Source organism: Bombina bombina, chromosome 5, assembly GCF_027579735.1.
Source record: "Bombina bombina isolate aBomBom1 chromosome 5, aBomBom1.pri, whole genome shotgun sequence".
Taxonomy (NCBI): domain Eukaryota; kingdom Metazoa; phylum Chordata; class Amphibia; order Anura; family Bombinatoridae; genus Bombina; species Bombina bombina.
The window spans coordinates 433435631-433462458 of record NC_069503.1 but is presented as its reverse complement, the minus strand read 5'-3'; the positions used below and the strand labels follow the sequence as shown (position 1 = coordinate 433462458).

Genomic DNA, 26828 nt, shown 5'->3' with positions numbered 1-26828 from the left:
CGCTTGGGCTGCTAAACACCGGGACACAGTCCACAGCTAAGGGGTAATACCTGACCCCCGGAGTACCACTAGAATCCGGCCTACAATCATCTGGGCTGACACCCTCCCCGGACCGGGTGAGACCATCTCCTCTCTGACGAGCAGCCATCTTGGCCCCACGTGGCATACCCCCACCCTGAATTGGGGAGAAACCGCTCACTTTGCAGCAACCAGGGATCGCGGCAGTTGCCGACATTAACACCGGGCTACCTCACATCACCCCCCAGACTGCTCAATAGGGTCTGGTGAAAGGGACTCACACCGCAGATCGCCTCCGCCACGGAACTTCTCTTTTGGCGCGAAACGGCGCGACTCCTTCTCGAGGGGCCCCATCTTGCAGCAGACGCCAAACAGGAGCCACAGGACCCACCGGGGGTAAGCCTATTTACTTTGCCCTATCTGAAGGCCCCCTACTCAGTGCTGGACACACCCGCTCCACCCAAGGCCCATCCACCAATGACCAGCTCTCCCTTTTCTTCCCTCTGGGGACACTAATCACTGGGAGGCCTCGGGTTTACATTAGCAGGGTTAGCAGCCCACGCTCCTCCGGGACACTGCAAATACCGCTAGACCTGATCCCAACTCCTACAGAGCCTCTTATTAAACTAAACTAATAGAGCCTACCTAACATGCTAGGCCTCCTTTAAACTGCATAGCCTCCTGTCACCCTTCAGCAGCTTTGAGGCAGAACTGATCCGGCGATCCCAGATTCTTGGCTGTGGAGCCTACTGCCATTTGTTTTATTGAACTGCACACACAGGGATTCCTGGTCTCCTATTCCTAGGATACTGAATGTGTGGCCACCTTGCTGCAACACCACCACATTTGTTTCTCTGTGGAGCCTGCTGTACAGAACCTGAAATCTTGCACTGCTACTAATTTCTGTTCATAATCCTTTTTTTCTCTCCCTAGCAACCAGAGTATACTGTTGTCCTTATTCAGACCTTGTGTATATTTGTCTGCATACACTGTGTGGGTTTTTGAAACTCAAATTTTAGATTTTGACATTGCTCACATTGGCACTTAACCATACAGTCACCTGTTTTATTGAGCTGCACATACAAGGACTCTTGGTCTCCTATCCTTAGGATACTGAATGTGTGGACACCTTGCTGCAGGCCACCACATTTGTTTCTCTGTGGAGCTTGCTGTATAGAACCTGAAATTTTGTACTGCTAATAATTTCTGTTCATAACCCTTTTCTCTCCCCAGCAACCAAAGTATTCTGTTATGTTTATTCTGACCTTGTGAATGTTTGTCTGTATACACTGTGTGGGTTTTTGAAACTTAAATCTTAGATTTTGACATTGTTCACACTGGCACTTAACCATACATACTATATTTCATTCAGTCCAGACATGCTCAGGGGTGCTGTTTCTTGCGAGATTTGACTGCCTGATTGTGATTTAGTGCCCCTGCTGGCGAGGTTCACAACTGAATCTTATCCAAGTTTAACACTGCTCCCAGATATTGCCCTTCTATCACTACCCATCTATCTCATATCTTTCATTGGTTTATGGAGAAATACCTAACTAACACACCAATGGCGAGTCGCAATAAAGCTAATGACCGCCGTCACAGGGCTACAAATGACCCTACTACACAAGGCCACAGTTCTGATTTTCCACTAGAAGGCGAATTATTAGATACACACCCCATTGTCAAACAAATTACCATGCTTTTTATGCCTAAAATTGACAACCTTCAAAGGGGAGTAGACACCCTAGCGGGTGAGGTTAAACAGTTTTCCACCAGGATGGGGGAGGCAGAGGGTAGAATTTCAGACCTGGAGGACTCTAATGTCACCACCACTCATAAGATAGAGCAACTAGAGAGACAAACCGCAACCCTCCAATCAAAAATAGATGATCTAGAAAATAGATCGAGGCGCAATAACATGCGCCTCCTTGGCCTCCCCGAATCCATCAAACAAACCGATCTAATTCATTTCGTAGAAAACACTCTGCCGTCTCTGTTAAAACTTTCTCCTAAAGACTTAATTGGAGGAGTGGAGAGGGCACACAGAGTGGGCCTGGAAAGGGGGGGTCAGGACCCGGCACAACCCCGTCCCATAATGATAAAGTTCTTACATTTTCAGACCAAAACAGCCATCCTGAGAGCTTACAGGAAATTGCATGAGCTGGTGTTTGAGAATGCGAGATTGCTGTTGTTTCAGGATTACTCTGCGGATCTCATGAGACGCCGCAGAGAATTCGCGCCTCTCTGCTCTCGACTGCATAGGGAGGGCAGACAAGCGTATCTTTTATACCCTGCCAGACTCAAACTGGTCACCCCCAGGGGCCTTAGATTCTTTGATTCCCCAACAGCCGCCCAGGAGTTCCTTGATAACTATGAACCCCCTGTACGCAGCCCCACGCGTAGCCCAGTGAGACAGATGAGAGAAGGTGAGGGCTGAATGGCTCTGATAGATTCATATTTACTGTATTTAAACCCTTATACCTAATTACTACATCTACAATTTAACACTATGGCTGGAATGGTATTGACACTGACCCAGTTGACCGTATTACTACTGAGCCTCTCCCTGGGGAAAAATCTTGAGCGGGCTGGGGTCCCTGGTCCTAGTCCCCCTAGTGAGATGCGGGAGGGTGAGACGCAATGTAGGCCCCAGTTGAAGAATAGAGAGGGTCGACTAGGGTGCTTCCCCCTCACACAGTTCTGCATGAAATGTTTTGAACTTTTTGTTATACTTACCTCTTGGAAACCACCTCCATTCAGATTCCAGTATAAAGAACACTGTTTTTGTCTCAATATATTACCTACTTTCAATTATGTTAAAACTAAATCTCTGCCATGGAATCCAAGGGTAAAACTGTTCTATGAGGACCACTTTGAGTCCCTTGTTAGAGTTGCCGTGTTTGTACTTCTGTTATTTATGCATAAATCTAAAGGTAAATGTCCTTGTTGCAACACGCCACCTTTTAGTGGTTATGTTTTGAGTTGTGGGTTAGAATGGTTTTCAATGACAAACATATACTCTTTTTTACAGTGTAGCAGTCATGGTACACTAAAGGAGAAATTCCACTTGGCGAGGTCTGGCGAGGGATTGGTGTGCTGTGAGGCTGAACCGGGAGTCTTGCCACGCACCATGGGAGGTCACCAAAGTATGAGGTGTGAACTTCCTCTCCCCTTTTTTTTTTTTTTTTTTTTTTTTTTTTTTTCTCCCTCCTCTCCTCTCCCCTCTCTTCCGTTCCCCCCCTTCCCTCCTTCATGATTATGCTCTTACCCTTTCTCTGATGTCTCTCTTTTCCACTTACTATGCCGTATGCACTGTACACCTCCTTGCCATCCATGTAGTCTCCACCTCAGGATCATTGATAGTAGTAAACATTTAATCTGTACTCTTGGAACGTAGGGGGAATTCATTCCCCCATCAAGAGAAAATCGATCCTAACACACCTCAGGAAAAAAAGAGCGGAGATTGTGTTTCTACAAGAGACACACCTCTCGGACTTGGAACACAGTAAACTACAGACTGACTGGGTGGGTAGAGTAGAGTATGCCTCATACAAGTCAGCTAGCAGAGGAGTGGCCATACTCTTTGGTAAACAATTGAACTATGAAGTCCTGGAAACACTTAAAGACCCTGAAGGTAGATTCATTGTCGCAAAGATTCGCACCTCAGACAACATCTACACACTATGTAACATCTATGCCCCTAATCAAAAAGATAGGAAATTCTGGGACTCCATACTGACGACACTCATTCCCTTTCTAGGGACTCATATCATTCTAGGAGGGGATTTCAATTTGGCCCCAAACCCTCACTGTGATAGGCTTAAAGATCCCAACAGATGCACAGAGAGAAGCCTGCCTAGGGTATCAGATAAATTTGAGAGAGATGTGTTTGGGGGCTTATCCACCTCCCTTGATATCTCAGACATTTGGCGACAGCTTAATCCGGATGGTAGGGACTACACTTGCGTATCCCGGGCCACACCCTCTATGTCACGCATTGATCTCTTCATGATCTCAAACTCTCTAATCACCCGAGTCATCGATACTAAAATAGGCGAGATTATTGTCTCTGACCACGCCCCCATAGCTCTTTTTCTGGATATAACTCCCAGGGTTGGCAACAGACGCACTCTACGCTTCCCGAGATATCTTGTAACATCCCAGGAATTCCAAGCCTACCTAACGCATTGTTGGGATGATTACAAGGCAAATAATATCCAACACATACATACTCCAGAACTTTTCTGGACTACGGCCAAAGCGGTGCTCTCGGGGGATATTATTGCTTACCTAGCCCGGAGAAAGAAACAATGTCTAGAAAAGGTTGTTAACTTGAGGAACAACCTTGCAGAGGCCTACCGCGAATATTGTTCTACCCCCTCCAACGATTCCTACCATAAATATGTTGGTACCAAAACAGAATACGATGCGCTTCTGGCGCACCAGGCCTCGCAAGCGCTCCTCCGGACTCGCGGTAAATACTATCGCTATGGGGATAAATCCGGGAAGCTTTTGGCTACCCTAGTGAAGCTCAATAACTCCTCCAGACACATTGCTGCTTTAAGAGCGGGTGGCAGAGTGCTCAAAGACTCCAATCAAATAGCGGAGGCTTTTGCCTCCTATTACTCTACCCTTTACGCAAGTGAGCTCCCCTCGGGAAACGAAGTGAGAGACAGATTCTGGGAATCTGTTGAACTCCCAAAAATCTCAGAGGAGCAATTAAATAAACTGAATGCTCCGATAGCGAGGGATGAGGTTGAGAGAACCATCATGGCCATGTCTCTGGGCAAGGCGCCAGGTCCGGATGGATTGCCTATCGAATTTTATCGATTACTTAAGTCACAGGTCACCCCCTCTCTTGTGGATCTATTCTCTATCTACCTTAGAGAGGAGTCGGCACCCTCCCCAGAATTTGTATCGGCCTCCATCACTTTGATTCATAAAGAAGGGAAGGACTGCCTGTTACCCGAATCTTATAGACCGATATCCCTGCTAAACGCGGACTATAAGATCCTTACTAAATTGTTCGCCGAGAGACTTAAGTTCATACTACCCACTATCATCCATGAAGATCAGACTGGCTTCATGCATGCGCGCTCTTCAGTAGTTAACGTACGCAGGGTCCTACAGATAGCTCAACTCTTCTGGTCTGGCTCGAGGAAACAGGCGGAGACAGTTGACTCGGAGGCCTTCCTGCTGTCGCTTGACGCAGAGAAGGCCTTTGATCGGGTGGAATGGGACCACCTTCTTCACACTATGTCCCAAGCCAACTTCTCTGGTCCCTTTCTCACTCTCATCAAAAATCTCTACCACTCGCCCACGGCTAATGTGATTGTTAACAATGTCTTCTCGCCTGATTTCCAACTGCACAGGGGCACAAGACAGGGGTGCCCCCTGTCGCCCCTACTCTTTAATATAGCGTTAGAACCCCTGGCCGTTAAACTGCGGCAGACCTTCCCGGGTGTGGATATAGCAGGATCTCCACAGCATTTGGCACTATATGCCGATGATATGCTCCTCTTTGTGCAGGACCCTCAGAGACACCTGCCTAATATCATGAATGATCTTAAGAATTTTGGCCTATTCTCGGGTTATAGAATAAATGTACAAAAGTCGGAGATCCTTTGGCTAAATAGGAAATCCACCTCTGGGGTGAACTACCCCTTTACAATAGCCAAACATAATATTACCTACCTCGGTATTAAGATTTCAGCCAACCCCAATAGGCTATATGCTGACAACCTAACCCCCATATGTGCTAAACTACAAGCCCAAATGAACAGTTGGAGATCCCTACCATTGTCGTTGACGGGAAGAATTGCCCTGCTTAAAATGGTGGTGCTCCCCCGGGTTTTATACCCACTTCTAATGCTTCCCCTACTCTTGAGCAAAGCTGATCTCAAGCTTCTAAACTCTGCAACACGAGAGTTCATCTGGCAAGGGAAAAAATCACGGATCTCGAGGGAAAAACTTAATATGACATTCCTTAATGGAGGCTTAGCACTCCCTGATTTCCGGCTCTACAACTGGGCCGCTCTGATTCGTCTGGTAGTGGATTGGCAGGTAGGCACCCATCACTTCTGTCGTCCAGATCTGGAGCAGGCAGTGCTGGGGGATATTTCCCTGGCCTACCTTCCGCATCTTGCAAACATGAAGGCCTTGAAGAACCTGGGTCTCAACGCTCTATTCAGCGACCCCCTGAAGGCCTGGCTTCTTGCCCACAAATATCTAGGCAAAACCTGCCACGCTTCGCCTTATCTTCCTATCAGGAGTAACCCAGATTTTCCGACAGGATCTGATACCCTGCCTTTCAGGATTTGGGAGGCGAAGGGGATAAAATCTCTCAAGCCTCTCTTTGATCCGCTAACAAAAACTTTCACGACATTTGGGGCCCTACAGAGGGACTATGGCTTGCCAAGAACTCACTTTTATGCATTCCTCCAGATACGTCACTATGCTGGAACACTGGTCAGAGACACAACAGATTTCTGGGAGGGATCCCCTTTCCGCCTCACTCAATCACTATATGCCATGGGCAGGTTTTCTCTCTCAGAAATATATCAAATCCTATTGCAACACCACCTCCCAAAGTTACAACCATCTATACAGACAGGCTGGATTAGAGAGGGACTGGGAGAGACTACATGGGTGGAAATTAAGAATAGTATGGAAAAAACCAGGAAAGCAACCCTATCAGCCACGCTTAGAGAATCCCAAGTACGCTTCTTACATAGGGCATACTTCACACCCAGAGTTATGGCCAAGTGGATTCCCACCCACACAAATAAATGCTCTAAATGCTCACTAGATAACCCTAATCTACTCCACTATGTATGGGATTGCCCTCCGATCAGGCAATATTGGGGTAAAATCCAATTTTGGCTGAAACAAAAACTCCAGATACAGCTTGAGATACGCCCCGAAACTATCATATTCCTATGCTGGGATGACCGACACAAACAACATGACTCAGTACTGAGCTTAATCATGCTCGTGGCTAGGAAACACATATTGAAACACTGGATTAACAACATTGGCCCCTCATTTAAAGGCTTTAAGAACCTTTTACAATCCCAATTATTCATTGAGCAAATGGACGTCAGGATAGATGTACAGAACAGATTGGGCCTATTCTTACGTAAGTGGCGCAGATTAATCCTCACCTTTGAACTGGAAATACAGAGGCTCATTCTCAAGCCATTTAAAGACTCTGTGATTTTTATGGAAAGTACTTTAAGGGGTGACTGGGCTCACCTGCTTCAGGGGCATGGTTAGTGGCTTAGCTTTAGGCCCTGCATTGCGCTCCACACACACCCGCATCTCGTCCTCCAAAGCACCGCGCTTACCCCTTTACACCACCTGCCTCCTCTTTCCCCCTTCCCCCCACCCCCCCCTCTTCTTTTTTTCCTTTTTTTTTTTTTTTTTTTTTTTTTTTTTCTCCCTCTGCCAGGCCTCGACCTCGACCGGCCCCATAGTAGGGCCTTAAGTGGTTTAGTAGTAGTTTAGTTTATTTTTTCTTTTTTTTAGCTATTAGGTTAGTGTATTTAGGAACGTTTTGGTTTATAAAAAAATACTTTAAAATGCCTGGGGATGGCAGACACGTACAGAGGTAACTTTTATACTCACTCGTAGATCAATGGCTGACGGAAATGTCAATATGTATCAGAGAATAGCACTCCTCATGATTATGTTTACTCCTGCTATTGTTATATACTGTAATCTTACCTACTAATTGTAAACTGTACATTGAATCTATGTGTCCTCTGTGCGCTCTGTTTTTGCTCTCCCTAATAAAAAATGATATTTAAAAAAAAAAAAAAAAAGATCTAAATAGTTGTTAAAAATTGCTTGATCTATCCAATCCTTCAAACATTGGGCCCTAGGTGAGGTGTTTTTCTATGGTGCTAGTGTTAGGATTTATGTTAAATATTGTTTAATTATTTTTGTTGCACACCTAATGCTGGGTGATAATATGTAATACATGTAATGTGCCCAGCAGGGCACCATGCTTAGTTCAGTGTGGAAGTATGATGTGTTTTAGTCTATTCTATAAGTTAATTCACTGATAATCTCATGACACAAAGTTTAAATTTGGAATCTCTTTCATTTTGTGCATTTGAGCAAGAAGAAAACATTATGACATTTCTGGCATTTGAATAAAAAGTGAATGTTTACTTTAAATGAGCATTAAACCTTTTTATTACATGACATTTCTATAATCAGTCAAGTGCAAACGTATTAAAAAAAAATGTGTTTTGCTGTAATTGTTTTTCAATTAGCCAAACTCCTCCCACCACCTAACCTATTTCTAAGAGTTATTACAAACTTGTTACTAGAATAGACAAATCAAGGTCATAATGAAGTTGATTACAATGTATCTAACATTTGCTCCCCAAATGGCTTTTTATTTCCTGCTTTAAAGGACAATTAAATGTAACATTTCAACAATTAATCAAATGTTTTATTATTGAAAGGGAAACATTATTGCAATATGAATGTATTATTTATTTTGCTTGTTTATTTAAAATACATCTGACATTTGTACGTGTTCCACTTTCTTACAGGAAGGCTTGGGTTAATAATTGTTAGTTAATTTTCTCTGAGCCAGTCTATCCCTTCTCATTTTCCCTCACTTTATCTTTGCTCATTTGTTCTTTTAATGTGGATGATCAGATTTGCAACAATAACCAAGATAGGAACATCATTCTCTGCAATAGCAGTAAGCATATTAAGTAGTATAGATGTACTTTAGTTTCCTTAAGAATATACAGTACATTCGTAATGATAAAAGGATATTCATTTCATGTTGACACAGCAACTATAAAGTTAGTGCAGGTCCTGTGAGTCAAGAGCGTTAAACCTGCTGTGTGGCCAGGGCTCTGGCAAGAAGAGGATCGGGTTAGTGTGCTCTACAGCGTGCAAAAGGTAAGTATTAACTGCTACAGGTGAACCTGTAACTCTGAACATTTACATTTGTTTTAATGAAAACTAATGTAAATGTTTAACTAAAATTTAGTATTTGTTTTGTTTTAAACTAAACAAATACTTAAAAGTGCAGCCAATGAATATTCTTTATGAAAATTTGTTGGCTGCACAAGTCTATTAAGTAGTTGAGGTGTGAATATTACTGTGTGTGTGTGTATGTATGTGTATATATATATATATATATATATATATATATATATATATATATATATATATATATATATATATATATATGTATATATATATATATTTATTTAGCTATTAGATGGAGATTAGAAAGGAATATATGTTTGATCAAACATGCTTCTAGTAAAAGTTATTAGTGATAGAGTGATAGTATTGTTCTCTGCATGTGCATGTGAAGCATAGCTAGATATTCTCAGTGCACCAGCATTTGAAATAGTGCAGCTGCTCAGAATGCCAGTGTGGCTTATATCATGCTATACTAGATGATACAATCACCTAAGGCTCTCTGAGAAAGTGCTGTGTTTAAAATGCTGGTGCACGGTGCATACTTAAATACACTTTTAAAACAGCTATAGTTTTTATTAGAAACATTTTTGCTAATACATGTATAGTACAAAAATGCTATTCAAAACTGAGATGCATCCATGTGGATTCCAATTTTGTCTGGAATGTCCCTTTAACCTCTCTAGCTTAACTTGGCTCTGCAGCTACACTGGTAAATAGTAACCTGTCAGCTCATGTGTAGGGGACAGTTATCTCTAGCTTAAAGGGACAGTAAACTCTATTTTTTTCTTTCATGATTCAGATAGAGAATACCATTTTAAGCAACTTTCTAATTTACTTCCATCATCTAATTTGCTTCATTCTCTTTATATTCTCTCCTGAAAAGCATATCTAGATAGGCTCAGTAGCTTCTGATTGGTGGCTGCACATATTTCCCTTATGTGATTGGCTCACCCATGTGCATTGCTATTTCTTTAGCAAAGGATATCTAAAGAATTAAGCAAATTAAATTATAGAAGTAAATTGGAATGTTGCTTAAAAATGTATGCTCAATCTGAATCATGAAAGACATTTTTTGGGTTTAATGTCCCTTTAACTCCCTGGTGCTGCAGCTACACTGCCTGTGAGGGAGGTACAGTGATCAGTAAATAGTAACCCGTTAGCTCATGTGTAGGGGGCAGTTACCTCTGTAACTTAACTCCCTGGTGCTGCAGATACACAGCCTGTGAGGGAGGTACAGTGATAATATAATATTTCTCACTCACAGTCAGACCAGTAAAATAAATATTTCCTAATCCTTAGTTATAAGCCATCAGTCATGTGATTTTGTCCACCGTCCGACAGTACATATATAGTAGTAGTATAATGATGTTCCAGTTTCCTGATAAATGTAATATGGCATCAATTGATGGTTGACCTGAGCAACCAGCGTCCAGCGACTATACATTAAAGGATTTGTCTGTGACTGTGACACACAAATCCTTTACTGTAAATAGGCGCTGGCTGCTTCAGGTCAACTGTCAATTGATGCCATATTACATTTAACACTGGAAGTATGCCCACTCCGGCCTCCGGCCCCCCTCAGAGACCCCCACCATGCACCATTCCATTTCCTACCTCATCACGAGTCGTCTCTCTTCTTCACTCCTTGTTGTCTACTGTGGGCTGGGCCGGCCGTCTCTGTCTTGGGCAGCAACATCACTCACCTGACCTCACCTCACGTGGCTAGCCTCTAGATGGTGCAGTGTGTGTGTGAGCCTGAGCCTGACTTCACGAGTCAGGTGGCTCATCACGCTCCCGCACAATTTCTCCCTCGCTCTGAGTGAGTGACATCACATCATATAGGAAGGAGGAAGCTAGGGTAGTCCTAAGAGTGGGCAGCAGCAGGCAGCTGCGCAAGTGAGCTCTGCCTCCTCCACGCTGACGCTCTGACAACTCACACGCCCACATTCCCATAGGCAGACAGCCAGCCTATAACTACTATAAGCAATAGTTAGGCGGGCCAGCCCACTGGGACAGGAAAACTGAGCTGACTTTGTAGAACAGAACTGTCTATGTGTAACTTATCCTCAGCAGTTGGCACCACTCTCAGCGTGCCCCCCTGCTGGTGTGACTTAAGGCGGCTGCCTATTCTGCCTAATACCAAACGCCGGCCCTGAACATGTCACTTTTAAACATCCTGAGCTATTGTTCTTAACAATATTTTGTTTTTAATGTGTTTTAAATGACTAATTCTGTTTTGGCATGAACAAGATGGCGACTATAGGTTTCCATTGAAAGGACATGATATCTTCTTATACTGGATTTTAACATGAATTAAACTATAAAGCATGACTCTGCCCCCTTGCAAAATTGAAACTGCCTAGGAGACGTTCAAATATAGATTGTGCCTTTGTAACCATGTTTTACAGGGGACGTGCCTTCATGCACTAAGTGCCAATGCGGTCATGACACTGTGTTTCAAAGTGCTTATGCCTATTAAACTCCTAAACCAGAATGTGCCTTCATAAATGTGAGTTCAATATGGAAGGTACAAGCACTTTGAAACACACTGTCGTGACCATGTTTGGACTTAGAGTCCCCAATCACAAAAGCGCAATCTTGTTTGAAGGTCTCCTAGAAAATGTTGCAAGGAAGCAGGTTCATGCTTTACAGTTTCAGTATTGTTAAAATCCAGTTTAAGTATATTTCTTAATAATATATTATATTATTATTAAGTAAGACTTCAATAGAAATATATAGTCACAATTTTGTAGATGTTGGCATTCTGATGTGACTCTTCCTGCAGATCCCCTAAGCTGTAGAGAATACATACTCGGCATATATATATATATATATATATATATATATATATATAGGGCTTGAAATTTCCAGGATGACTTAGAAATTGCAGAGGACAACTTAGAAATTTGACTTTTTCCTATCTTTAACATTGAGCGGACTACTAACTTTTTCCCACTGCACTAGTAGCTTTTAACCCCTGACTAGTAATTCATAGTGTTATTTTTCCACCCCTGTATATATAAAATAAAAATAAAAAACCACAAACAGCAGATAAAACAGTGATTTTAATTTGACATTTCTGGGTAGTTAACCCCTTCTTCAGACAACAAAATACAGTGATAAAATGTAATTTATACTCACAAATGAGCTGTAAATACATGGTGACCCCTGCACATGTGAAGTCTATGGAGGACAAACACTTCCGGTTCAGCATATCATATGACACCTCACACCCCCAAATTCCTTAATTGAAATTTAAACACTATATGCTTTTAAATCAAGATGTATTATTAATATCGTACATATACACTTGTCACTGTGATCACTTTTACACTATTGAAACACATTATGTTGTTTGTTTATGATGTTGCCAAGGCAACCTTGGGGGTGTGAGGTGTCATGTGATAAGCTGAACCGGAAGTGCTTGTCCTCCAAGGCATTAACATGTTCAAGGGGTCACCATGTGTTTGCAGCTCGTTTGTAAGTATAAATTGCATTTTTATCACTGTATTTTGTTGTCTAGAGAAGGGGTTAACTACCTCGAAACGTCACATTAAAAACACTGTTGGGAAAATTTAGGGAGTGACGCTTCCTACTTATTTGTTTGCTGTTTGTGGGTTTTTTGAATTACATATTTACCAAGCTGGGCACCCTGGTATATTGACTTCTTTTAAGTGAGAGTGCCCTTTCCCTAATGATCTATATATAATATATAATTAATTTACTTCTGCATTTATATTTATCTTATACTTTTTAAGTGTTTTTAACCACAAAAAATATTGACCATCAAATGGGTTGAATGCCCAGTATATTATAAAAGAGTGTTGTTTATAGTGACCACAACATTTATTTCTATAGTTACCTTATCTCCTGTGACTCCTCTGCTACCCTGAAAACAAAACATTGAAACATTAAATACATTAATAAAAAATCTGAAACACTATAATATTATAATCCGAACAAACAGCTAGATTACGAGTTGTGCGTTAAAAAAGCAGCGTTAAGAGGTCCTAACGCTGCTTTTTTATGCCCGCTGGTATTACGAGTCTTGAAGGTTTAGGGTCACCGCACACTTCTTTGGCCTTATCGCAAAATGACTTACGTAAACTTCGTAAAAGTCTTTTTTCTATGGGACTTCCATAGCGCTGATATTCCGAGTTTGTCCTGGGAGGCCAAAAAGTGAGCGGTACACCCTCTACCTCCAAGAGTCCTAACGCATTTAAAAGTCAGTAGTTAAGAGTTTTATGGTACAACGCTGTAACATAAAACTCTTAACTAAAGTGATAAAAAGTACACTAACACCCATAAACTACCTATTAACCCGAGGCCCTCCCGCATCGCAAACACTATAATAAAATTTTTAACCCCTAATCTGCCACTCTGGACCCCGCCGCCACCTACATTAGATTTATGAACTCCTAATCTGCTGCCCCCAACATCGCTGACACCTACATTATATTTATTAACCCCTAATCTGCTCCCCCCCAATGTCGCTGCAACCTACCTACACTTATTAACCCCTAATCTGCCACCCCCAACGTCGCCGCCACTATAATAAACATATTAACCCCTAAACCGTCACACTCCCGCCTCGCAAACATTAGTTAAATATTATTAACCCCTAATCTGCCGTCCCTAACATCGCCTCCACCTACCTACATTTATTAACCCCTAATCTAAAACAATCTAATAAAAAAAACTAGCCTAAACTAAACTACCAATAGCCCTTAAAAGGGCCTTTTGCAGGGCATTGCCCCAAAGTAATCAGCTCTTTTACCTGTAAAAAAAATACAAATAACCCCCCAACAGTAAAACCCACCACCCACACAACCAACCCCTCAAATAAAATACTATCTAAAAAAAACTAAGCTCCCCATTGCCCTGAAAAGGGCATTTGGATGGGCATTGCCCTTTAAAGGGTAGTTAGCTCTTTTGCAGGCCCAAACCCTAACCTAAAAATAAAACCCACCCAATATACCCTTGAAAAACCTAGCACTAACCCCCTGAAGATCGACTTACCAGGAGAAGTCTTCATCCAAGCCGGGCCGAAGTCCTCAATGAAGCCGGGAGAAGTCTTCATCCAAGCCGGGTGAAGTGGTCCTCCAGACGGGCAGAAGTCTTAATCCAGACGGCATCTTCTATCTTAATCCATCCGGCGTGAAGAGGGTCCATCTTCAAGACATCCGACGTGGAGCATCCTCTTCATCCGACGACTAAAGATGAATGAAGGTACCTTTAAGTGACATCATCCAAGATGGCATCCCTTAGATTCCGATTGGCTGATAGAATTCTATCAGCCAATCGGAATTAAGGTAGAAAACATCATATTGGCTGATGCAATCAGCCAATAGGATTGAAGTTCAATCCTATTGGCTGATCCAATTAGCCAATAGGATTGAGCTCGCATTCTATTGGCTGTTGATTGCATCAACCAATAGGATTATTTCTACCTTAATTCTGATTGGCTGATAGAATTATTTCAGCCAATCAGAATCTAAGGGACGCTATCTTGGATGACGTCACTTAAAGGTACCTTAATTTGTCTTTAGTCGTCGGATGAAGAGGATGCTCCGCATCGGATGTCTTGAAGATGGACCCACTCCGTGCCAGATGGATGAAGATAGAAGATGCCATCTGGATGAAGACTTCTGCTCGTCTGGAGGACCACTTCGCCCGGCTTGGATGAAGACTTCTCCCGGCTTTGTTGAGGACTTCGGATTGGATGAAGACTTCTCTCGGTAAATCGATCTTCAGGGGGTTAATGTTAGGTTTAAGGGTGTATTGGGTGGGTTTTATTTTTAGGTTAGGGACTTTGGGCCTTCAAGAATGCTAACTGCCCTTTTAAGGGCAATGCCCATCCAAATGCCCTTTTCAGGACAATGGGGAGCTTAGGTTTTTTTAGATAATATTTTATTTGGGGGGTTGGTTGTGTGGGTGGTGGGTTTTTCTGTTGGGGGGGTTGTTTGTATTTTTTTTACAGGTAAAAGAGCTGATTACTTTGGGGCAATGCCCTGCAAAAGGCCCTTTTAAAGGCTATTGGTAGTTTAGTTAGGCTAGGTTTTTTTTTTATTTTAGGTTTTTTTTTTTTTATTTTGATAGGGCTATTAGATTAGGTGTAATTAGTTTAAATATCTGTAATTTGTTTATTATTTTCGGTAATTTAGTGTGTTTTTTTGTACTTTAGCTAAGTTAATTTAGGTAATTGTATTTAATTTAGTTAATTTATTTAATTATAGTGTAGTGTTAGGTGTTAGTGTAACTTAGGTTAGGTTTTATTTTACAGGTACTTTTGTATTTATTTTAGCTAGGTAGTTATTAAATAGTTAATAATTAATAACTATTCTACCTAGTTAAAATAAATACAAACTTGCCTGTAAAATAAAAATAAACCCTAAGATAGATACAATGTAACTATTAGTTATATTGTAGCTAGTTTAGGGTTTATTTTATAGGTAAGTATTTAGTTTTAAATAGGAATAATGTAGTTAATGATAGTAATTTTCTTTAGATTTATTTAAATTATATTTAAATTAGGGGGTGTTAGGGTTAGGGTTAGACTTAGATTTAGGGGTTAATAACTTTAATATAGTGGCGGCGACATTGGGGGCATCAGATTAGGGGTTAATAAATGTAGGTAGGTGGCGTTGATGTTAGGGACAGCAGATTAGGGGTTAATAATATTTAACTAATGTTTGTGAGGCAGAAGTGTGGCGGTTTAGGGGTTAATATGTTTATTATAGTGTCGGCGACGTTGGGGGCGGCAGATTAGGGATTAATAAGTATAGGTAGGTTGCGGCGACATTGGGGGCGGCAGATTAGGGGTTAAAAATAGTATGTAGGTGTCGACAATGTTGGGGGCAGCAGATTAGGAGTATATATATATATATATTAAAGGTGGCGGCGGTGTCCGGAGCGACAGATTAGGGGTTAATAAGAATAATGCAGGTGTCGGTGATGTCGGGGACGGCAGATTAGGGGTTAATAATTGTAAGATTAGGGGTGTTTAGACTCGAGGTTCATGTTAGGGTGTTAGGTGTAGACATAACTTTTATTTCCCCATAGGAATCAATGGGGCTGCGTTACTGAGTTTTACGTTGCTTTTTTGCAGGTGTTAGACTTTTTCTCAGCTGGCTCTCTTCATTGATTCCTATGGGGAAATCATGCACGAGCACGTACGACCAGTTCACCGCTGACTTAAGCAGCGCTGGTATTGGAGTGCGGTAATGAGCAAAATTTTCCTCAACATTCACTTCTTGCCTTTTAATGTCGGGTTTCTGAAAACTCAAAATACCAGTGCTGTAGGTAAATGAGTGGTGAGAGAAAACTGCTCATTAGCACCGCACAGCCTCTAACGCAAAACTCGTAATCTAGGCCATTGTATTTATTTTAGATACCTTTGGACCTTTTACACCTTGGCATCCTTTGGTTCCTGGAACACCAGTTTGGCCTTTTTCTCCTCTTTCTCCCTAGGAAAAAAAATAAATAAATATTTTTGTTAAATATTTTGTAGAGATGAGCATTCAGGTTTTGAACATTTGCTAATTTTTTATATTCTTTTAGTTGTCCAATACACATACAACTGAATACATTATTGGACGAAACAAATGAAAATCTAATGGTTGCTTGACCATATCAATTCATTTATTCATTCATGCTGTTTTTCACCAAAAAAGTGCAGGAATTATTTAATAAGCTCCTTTGTTTGTAACTATGTACAGGGGGTCTAACCGTTCATTTGTAAAACGTCCTCTGTCAAATATAGTATTACTATTGACTGATGTTAGGAGCTAAATGCTGGATTTTAGTCATACAGGAGTTGCATGTTCTTTTAACATCAGAAATATAGATTGTTCTAATTGGTTGAATCCTATTATGTAAGATTTCTGTTAATATGTCTATATTTGCTGTTCCCTTTGGAAACATAGGTAACAAATTTGAATCCAACTGAATGCTTGTATGGACGAAATTTGGCTGAAATGAATGTTTGAAAAAAAAAAAAATCTTTCGGCTTAAACAAATTTCTTTCATGTAATTAGCAAGAGTCCATGAGCTAGTGACGTATGGGATATACATTCCTACCAGGAGGGGCAAAGTTTCCCAAACCTTAAAATGCCTATAAATACACCCCTCACCACACCCACAATTCAGTTTTACAAACTTTGCCTCCGATGGAGGTGGTGAAGTAAGTTTGTGCTAGATTCTACGTTGATATGCGCTCCGCAGCAAGTTGGAGCCCGGTTTTCCTCTCAGCGTGCAGTGAATGTCAGAGGGATGTGAGGAGAGTATTGCCTATTTGAATGCAGTGATCTCCTTCTACGGGGTCTATTTCATAGGTTCTCTGTTATCGGTCGTAGAGATTCATCTCTTACCTCCCTTTTCAGATCGACGATATACTCTTATATATACCATTACCTCTGCTGATTCTCGTTTCAGTACTGGTTTGGCTTTCTACAACATGTAGATGAGTGTCCTGGGGTAAGTAAATCTTATTTTCTGTGACACTCTAAGCTATGGTTGGGCACTTTGTTTATAAAGTTCTAAATATATGTATTCAAACATTTATTTGCCTTGACTCAGAATGTTCAACATTCCTTATTTTCAGACAGTCAGTTTCATATTTGGGATAATGCATTTGAATTAATCATTTTTTCTTACCTTCAAAAATTTGACTCTTTTTTCCCTGTGGGCTGTTAGGCTCGCGGGGGCTGAAAATGCTTCATTTTATTGCGTCATTCTTGGCGCGGACTTTTTTGGCGCAAAAATTCTTTTCCGTTTCCGGCGTCATACGTGTCGCCGGAAGTTGCGTCATTTTTTGACGTTATTTTGCGCCAAAAATGTCTGCGTTCCGGATGTGGCGTCATTTTTGTCGCCAAAAGCATTTTAGGCGCCAAATAATGTGGGCGTCTGATTTGGCGCTAAAAAATATGGGCGTCGCTTTTGTCTCCACATTATTTTAGTCTCATTTTTTCATTGCTTCTGGTTGCTAGAAGCTTGTTCTTTGGCATTTTTTCCCATTCCTGAAACTGTCATTTAAGGAATTTGATCAATTTTGCTTTATATGTTGTTTTTTTGTCTTACATATTGCAAGATGTCTCACGTTGCATCTGAGTCAGAAGATACTACAGGAAAATCGCTGTCTAGTGCTGGAGCTACCAAGCTAAGTGTATCTGCTATAATTTTTGGTATCTGTTTCTCCAGCTGTTGTTTGTATTGCATGTCATGACAAACTTATTAATGCAGATAAAATTTCCTTTAGTACTGTTACATTACCTGTTGCTGTTCCCTCAACATCTAATTTTCAGAGTGTTCCTGATAAACATAAGAGATTTTTTTTTTTTTTAAATCCATTAAGAAGGCTATGTCTGTTATTTCTCCTTCTAGTTTACATAAAAGTCTTTTAAAACTTCTCTTTTTTCAGATGAATTTTTAAATGAACATCATCATTCTGATACTGATAAATCTTTGTATTTGTTCAAGATGGAATTTATTCGTTCTTTATTTAAAGAAGTATTAATTGCATTAGAAATAGAGGATTCTGGTCCTCTTGATACTAAATCTAAACGTTTAAATAAGGTTTTTAAATATCCGGTAGTTATTCCAGAAGTGTTTAATCTCCCTGATGCTATTTCTGAAGTAATTTCCAGGGAATGGAATAATTTGGGTAATTCTTTTACTCCTTCTAAACGTTTAAGCAATTATATCCTGTGCCATCTGACAGATTAGAGTTTTTTTGGGACAAAATCCCTAAGGTTATGGGGCTGTCTCTACTCCTGCTAAATGTACTACTATTCCTACGGCAGATAGTACTTTATTTAAGGGAAATTGAATCCTTTCTAAGAAAAGCTTACTTATGTTCAGGTAATCTTCTTAGACCTGCTATATTTTTAGCGGATGTTGCTGCAGCTTCAACTTTTTGGTTAGAAGCTTTAGCGCAACAAGTAACAGATCATAATTTTATAGCATTTTTATTATTCTATAACATGCTAATAATTTTATTGGTGATACCATCTTTTGATATCATTAGAGTTGATGTCAGGTATATGTCTCTAGCTATTTTAGCTAGAAAAGCTTTATGGATTAAACTTGGAATGCTGATATGTCTTCTAAGTCAACTTTGCTTTCCCTTTCTTTCCAGGGTATTAAATTATTATTTCAATTGTTTCTGGAAGGAAGGGAACTTTTTTACCAAAGGATAAAAAATCTAAGGTAAATTTAGGTCTAATAATCTTTTTTGTTCCTTTCCTCTCAACAAGGAACAAAAGCCTGATCCTTCATCCTCAGGAGCGGTATCAGTTTGGAAACTATTTCCAGTTTGGATTATATCCAAGCCTTATAGAAATCTATAGCCAGCTCCTAAGTACCCATGAAGGTGCGGCCCTTATTCCAGCTCAGCTGGTATGGGGCATATTACGTTTTCTTCAAAGAAATTTGGATCAATTCCGTTCTCAATCTCTGGTTTCAGAACATTGTTTCAGAAAGGTACAGAATTGGCTTCAGTTAAGGCCTCCTGCTAAGAGATTTTTTTCTTTCCCGTGTCCCAGTTAACACAGCAAAGGCTCAGCATTTCTGAAATGTGTTTCAGATCTAGAGTTGGTTGGAGTAATTATGCCAGTTCCAGTTCTGGAACAGGGGCTGGGGTTTTATTTTATCTCTTCATTGTACCAAGAAGGTCAATTCCTTCAGACCAGTTCCGGATCTATCAATATTGAATCGTTATGTAAGGATACCAACATTCAAGATGGTTACTGTAGGACTATCCTGTTTTTTGTTTAGCAAGGGCATTATATGTCTACAATAGATTTACAGGATGTGTATCTGCATATTCCGATTCATCCAGATCACTTTTAGTGTCTGAGATTCTCTTTTTAGACAAGCATTACCAGTTTTTTTGGCTCTACAGTTTGGCCTAGCCTCAGTTCCAAGAATTTTTTTCAAAGGTTCTCGGTGCCCTTCTTTCTGTAATCAGAGAACAGGGTTTTGGTATTTCCTTATTTGGACGATATCTTGGTATTTGCTCAGTCTTCTCATTTTCGAAGAATCTCATGCGTATCGACTTGTGTTGTTTCTTCAAGTTCATGGTTGGAGGTTCAATTTACTAATCAGTTCATTGATTCCTCAGACAAGGGTAACCTTTTTAGGTTTCTAGATAGATTCAGTGTCTATGACTCTGTCCTTGTCAGACAAGAGAAGTTTAACATTGATATCAGCTTGTCAAAACCTTCAGTCACAATCATTCCCTTTGGTAGCCTTATGCATGGAAATTTTAGGTCTTAGGACTGCCGCATCAGATGCGATCTCCTTTGCTCGTTTTCACATGCGACCTCTTCAGCTCTGTATGCTGAACCAATGGTGCAGGGATTACTCAAAGATATCTCAATTAATATCTTTAAACCGATTATACGACACTCTCTGACATGGTGGACAGATCACCATCGTTTAGTTCAGGGGGCTTCTTGTTCTTCCGACCTGGACTATAATCTCAACAGATGCAAGTCTTACAGGTTGGGGAGCTGTGTGGGGGTATCTGACGGCACAAGGGGTTTGGGAATCTCAGGAGGTGAGATTTCCGATCAGTATTTTGGAACTCCGTGCAATTTTCAGAGCTTTTCAATCTTGGCCTCTTCTGAAGAGAGAGTTGTTCATTTGTTTTCAGATAGACAATGTCACAACTGTGGCATACATCAATCATCAAGGAGGGACTCACAGTCCTCTGGTTATGAAAGAAGTATCTCGAATTTTGGTTTGGGCGGAATCCAGCTCCTGTCTAATCTCTGCGGTTCATATCCCAGGTATGGACAATTGGAAAGCGGATTATCTCAGTCGCCAAACGTTGCAACTGGGCGAATGGTCTCTTCACCCAGAGGTATTTCCTCAGATTGTTCAAATGTGGGAACTCCCAGAAATAGATCTGATGGCTTCTCATCTAAACAAGAAACTTCCCTGGTATCTGTCCGGATCCCGGGATCCTCGGGCGGAGGCAGTGGATGCATTATTTCTTCCTTACAAGTGTCATCCTGCCTATATCTTTCCGCCTCTAGTTCTTCTTCCAAGGGTATTCTCCAATATTCTAAAGGAATGCTTGTTTGTTCTGCTGGTAGCTCCAGCATGGCCTCACAGGTTTTGGTATGCGGATCTTGTCCGGATGGCCTCTTGCCAACCGTGGACTCTTCCGTTAAGACCAGTCTTTCTGTCTCAAAACCTTAATTTTAAGGTATGGAGTTTGAACGCTTGATTCTTGGTCAAAGAGGTTTCTCTGACTCTGTGATTGATACTATGTGACAGGCTCGTAAATCTGTATCTAGAGAGATATATTATAGAGTCTGGAAGACTTATATTTCTTAGTGTCTTTCTCATCTTTTTTTTTTCTTGGCATTCTTTTTGAATACCGAGAATTTTACAGTTTCTTCAGGATGGTTTAGATAAAGGTTTGTCCGCAAGTTCCTTGAAAGACAAATCTCTGCTCTTTCTGTTCTTTTTCACAGAAGGTTTGCTAATCTTCCTGATATTTATTGTTTTGTACAACCTTTGGTTCGTATAAAACCTGTCATTAAGTCAATTTCTCCTCCTTGGAGTTTGAATTTGGTTCTGGGGGCTCTTCAAGCTCTTCCTTTTGAACCCATGCATTCTTTGGTCATTATATTACTTTCTTGGAAAGTTTTGTTTCTTTTGGCCATCTCTTCTGCCAGAAGAGTCTCTGAATTATCTACTCTTTTTTTGTGAGTCTCCTTTTCTGATTTTGCATCAGGATAAGGCGGTGCTGCGAACTTCTTTTGAATTTTTTACCTAAGGTTGTGAATTCTAACAACATTAGTAGAGAAATTATGGTTCCTTCATTATGTCCTGATCCTATGAATTCTAAGGAGAAATCATTGCATTCTTTGGATGCTGTTAGAGCTTTGTAATATTATGTTGAAGCTACTAAGTCTTTCCGAAAGACTTCTAGTCTATTTGTCATCTTTTCCGGTTCTAGAAAAGGCCAGAAAGCTTCTGCCATTTCTTTGGCATCTTGGTTGAAATCTTTATTTCATCATGCCTATGTTGAGTCGGGTAACACTCCGCCTCAAAGGATTACAGCTCATTCTACTAGGTCAGTTTCTACTTCCTGGGCGTTTAGGAATGAAGCTTCGGTTGATCAAATTTGCAAAGCAGCAACTTGGTCCTCTTTGCATAATTTTACTAAATTCTACCATTTTGTTGTGTTTTCTTCTTTTGAAGCAGTTTTTGGTAGAAACGTACTTCAGGCAGTGTTTTCAGTTTGAATCTTCTGCTTATGTTTTTTCATTAAAATTTTATTCTGGGTGTGGATTATTTTCAGCAGGAATTGGCTGTCTTTATTTTATCCCTCCCTCTCTAGTGACTCTTGCGTGGAAAGATCCACATCTTGGGTAATCATTATCCCATACGTCACTAGCTCATGGACTCTTGCTAATTACATGAAAGAAAACATAATTTATGTAAGAACTTACCTGATAAATTCATTACTTTCATATTAGCAAGAGTCCATGAGGCCCGCCCTTTTTTGTGGTGGTTTTGATTTTTTTGTATAAAGCACAATTATTCCAATTCCTTATTTTATATGCTTTCGCACTTTTTTCTTATCACCCCACTTCTTGGCTATTCGTTAAACTGAATTGTGGGTGTGGTGAGGGGTGTATTTATAGGCATTTTAAGGTTTGGGAAACTTTGCCCCTCCTGGTAGGAATGTATATCCCATACGTCACTAGCTCATGGACTCTTGCTAATATGAAAGAAATGAATTTATCAGGTAAGTTCTTACATAAATTTTTTTTTTGCTCTTGCACATTTCTAGAGTTACATAGTAGCACGGTAACATAATAGATGAGATTTAAAAAAAAAAAAAAATACAGCCATCATCTACTTTTCTCTAGGTTTAAGGGGTGATCTTTTGATTTGTTCAGTTTTCTTGGTATAAAACAATGACCCTGTTAACTCATAATAAAGCCAACAAATATTTCAAATATAGTAATCACCTCTGAAACACCTCTTTTCTATAGAAAAATACATTATTTTGGATATGCTTTCTTTTAAGCAAAAACAAACAAACACCAATATCCTTTAAAATACATCCTGCAATGCCCTATTTGACATATGTAAAAGTTATACTGTATCTGAGATATATATATACCACAATTCCAAAAAGGCAAGCACTCACTGGCATTTCATATAAAGCAGATATTTACTGTGCAAAAAGTATATAGTGAACAATTTCGGTGTTCACTATATGCTTTTTGCACAGTAAATATCTGCTTTATATGAAATGCCAGTGAGTGCTTGCCTTTTAGGAATTGTGGTGTATTATCGTTTGGCAGGCACCCTGGGAGCTGGTTTAATGAGTGTGTGCTGGGTTTCTGGACTTGTTTGTGTATATATATATATATATATATATATATATATATATATATATATATATATATACATATATATTAACAGTTAAAACTCGGTCCTACATCCCCTCACTTTACCCCCTTATAACTGCTTTGTGCAGTTATTTAATAAAAATAAAAAAATGATCATATTTTTTTATGTTAACAAGGGACAGTACACTTAATTTTGGGGACAATTGGGGGACATTTATTTAATTAACCAAAGGTCTGACCTCTAATTAAAGAAGTCTAGCACAAATTGCTACTGTAATGGGTGGTTATTTAATATGCACCCGTAAATGAGCAAATTTTCCCGTTTACAGACACACGTTAAATTAAAGCTCCACTTGTAATCTAGCCCTTAATAGGACAGTAAAGTCAAAATTAAACTTTTATGATTCAGATATAGCATGTAATTTTAAACAACATTCAAATTTACTTCTATTATCTAATGTTCATTGTTCTCTTTGTATACTTTGTTGAAAAGCACACCAAGGCAGGCTCAAGAGCATCAGTGTACTACAGGGAGGAAGCTGCTGATTGGTCGATGCCTCTTGTCATTAACTCACCCAATGTGTTCAGATAGCTCCCAGAAGTGCCTTGCTGCTCCATCAAAAAGGATAGCAAGATATTTGAGCTAATTTGATAATAGAAGTAGATTGGAAAGTTGTTTAAAACTGTATACGCTATCTGAATCATGAAAGAAACATTTTGGGTTGTATGCCCCTTTAAAGGGATATGAAACCCCAACATTTTCTTTTTTGATTCAGACAGCGATACCATTTAAAAAAAAAAAAAGTTTCCAATTTACTTCTTTTATCAAATTTGCTTTGTTCCCATGATATTCTGTGTTGAAGAGATACATAGGTAGGCACCTGGTGCACTACATGGCAGATAATAGTGCTGCCATCTAGTGCTCTTGCAAATGGATAACATTCCTGCAAAACTGCTGCCATCTAGTGCTCTTGCAAATGGATAACATTCCTGCAAAACTGCTGCCATCTAGTGCTCTTGCAAATGGATAACATTCCTGCAAAACTGCTGCCATCTAGTGCTCTTGCAAATGGATAACATTCCTGCAAAACTGCTGCCATCTAGTGCTCTTGCAAATGGATAACATTCCTGCAAAACTGCTGCCATCTAGTGCTCTTGCAAATGGATAACATTCCTGCAAAACGGCTGAAATACAGTGCTCCAGAAATAGGCTAGTGCCTATTTGTAGCATTCCTGCTTTTCAACAAAAAATACAAAGAGAATGAAGAAAATTGATAATTGAAGTAAAGTTGTTTTAAAATTGCACGCTCTATCTGAATCATGAAAGAACATTTTTGGGTTTCCTATCCCTAGTAGTAGATACCTTCCTGTGTGAATCATTATACATTTACCATTCATAAGTCCATTGTTCAAGTTTTTGCAAATCCATTTCCAAAGAAAGTACAATATGAACAGCGTTAAAATGATTAACCTAAAGTCAGTTGGTTGTCAAACACTGTTATTTTAAAGAACAAGTTTTGAGAAATGTAGTTGGTTGCTGGTGACATCCTTCTGATGTGAGGTCTCATTTTTGTGCTTTATAGGTTCTTGAAGGCATTCTGGGGACTTGCACCTAATCTAAACATTTTGCAGCATATATGTTATTAAATGAGTGGTGCTGGGTACTTGCTCGCATTCACAGGTTGTTTTTTGGGGAGGGAGGGGTGCATGTGACATGATAAAATGGTTGCTGTCGATTAGAGTCTACTCTGAGGTTTGATAGATATGTAGCTCAGCTAGTTGCTGGCGTGCTTATATGAGGCCTTATGTTTGCTGAATATTGTTGCTCAGGGTCATGGAAAAGAAAGAGATAAAGAATGCTGTTATAGATGACCTAAAATATTATTATATTATTTATTAATTTTTATCTTTTTTTACATAAGTAATTGGTTAATGTGACGGATGTTTAAGAAGATGCTTAATTTAAATCAAATTCAAAGCAGGTCATTTAATTGATTTTCATTCTTAATATTAAAAGTATTTAAGAGCTTTTACTCACCGTTTCTCCTTCTTCACCTGAATGTCCTTGCTGCCCTTTCATCCCAGGTCTTCCCTGAATGAGAAGAAAAGATTTATAATGGAGAAAATACAGGCATACCTCATTTTATTGCAGTGCACTTTATTGCGCTTCAAAGATATTTCTCTTTTTACAAACTGAAGGTTTGTGGCAACCCTTTACACATGAATTCGATACTATAAAAGGCCAAGTGTGTTTGTCCGAAGCTGTCATGCGCAGTAGAGACTGCACGCGAGGACAAACACACCTGGACTTCTACTCTGCAGACTTAGAGTGAGTAGTGATGGGCCGCCGGGTGTGATGTGGGCGTGGCTGGGTGGGGCACGGACGTGGCTGGGCATGGCATGGGCGGGGTTGGGCGGGGCCGTGCAAGGCTGTGCGGAGAGCTCAAAAGAGCTCAAAAGAGCTCAAAAGAGGGTGGATAGAGAGAGCAAACGAGAGGGAGAGAGACAGCAAAAGAGAGGGGGTAGGGAGAGCAAAAGAAAGGGGAAGGAGAGATCAAGAGGGGAGATAAAGAGAGGGAGAAAGACAGCAAAAGAGAGGTTCAGGGAGAGCAAAAGAAAGGGGAGAGAGAGATCAAAAGAGGGGAGATAGAGAGAGCAAAAGATAGGGGGAGGTAGAGCAAAAGAAAGGGGAGAGAGAGATCAAAAGAGGGGAGATAGAGAGAGCAAAAGAGAGGGGGAGGTAGAGCAAAATAAAGGGGAGATAGAGATCAAAAGAGGGGAGATAGAAAAAGCAAAAGAGAGGGAGAGAGACAGCAAAAGAGAGAGGGAGAGCAAAAGAAAGGGGAGAGAGAGATCAAAAGAGGGGAGATAGAGAGAGCAAAAGAGAGGGAGAGAGACAGCAAAAGAGAGAGAGAGTGAGGGCAAAAGAAAGGGGAGATAGAGAAAAGAGGGGGGATAGAGAGAGCAAAAGGGAGGGGGGAGAGAGTAAGAGCAAAAGAGAGGGGGAGAGAGAGAGAGCAAGAGAGAGGGGAGAGAGAGAGCAAAAGAGAGGGGGGATAGATAGAGCAAAAGAGAGGGGGGAGAGAGAAAGCAAAGAGGTGGAGAGAGAGAGCAAAAGAGGGGGGATAGAGAAAGCAAAAGAGGGGGGACAGAGAGAGCAAAAGAGAGGGAGAGAGAGAGCAAAAGAGAGGGGGGAGAGAGACAGCAAAAGAGAGGGGGAGAGAGAGCAAAAGAGGGGGGATAGTGAGAGCAAAAGAGAGGGACAGAGACAGCAAAAGAGAGGTGGAGGGAGAGCAAAAGAAAGGGGAGAGAGAGGTCAAATTAGGGGAGAGAGAGACCAAAAGAGGGGAGATATAGACAGCAAAAGAGAAGGAGAGACAACAAAAAAGAGTGGGATGGAAATCAAAAGAATGGGGAGAGAGAGATCAAAAGAGGGGAGATAGAGCAAAAGAGAGGGAGAGAGACAGCAAGAGA

The 26828-nt window shown here is 40.5% G+C and overlaps 1 protein-coding gene across 1 annotated transcript in view; it reads right to left on the bottom strand.

Moving 5' to 3' along the window:
* Positions 1-26828, bottom strand: part of COL6A6 (collagen type VI alpha 6 chain) — a 308945-nt gene that overhangs the window by 171097 nt on the left and 111020 nt on the right. Inside the window, exons 14-16 of the mRNA XM_053715748.1 lie at positions 25393-25446; positions 16371-16442; positions 12839-12865 (exon numbers count right to left, since the gene is read on the bottom strand). Of these exons, the coding sequence (XP_053571723.1) occupies positions 12839-12865; positions 16371-16442; positions 25393-25446 (153 nt within the window). The remainder of the gene's footprint in view (positions 1-12838; positions 12866-16370; positions 16443-25392; positions 25447-26828) is intronic.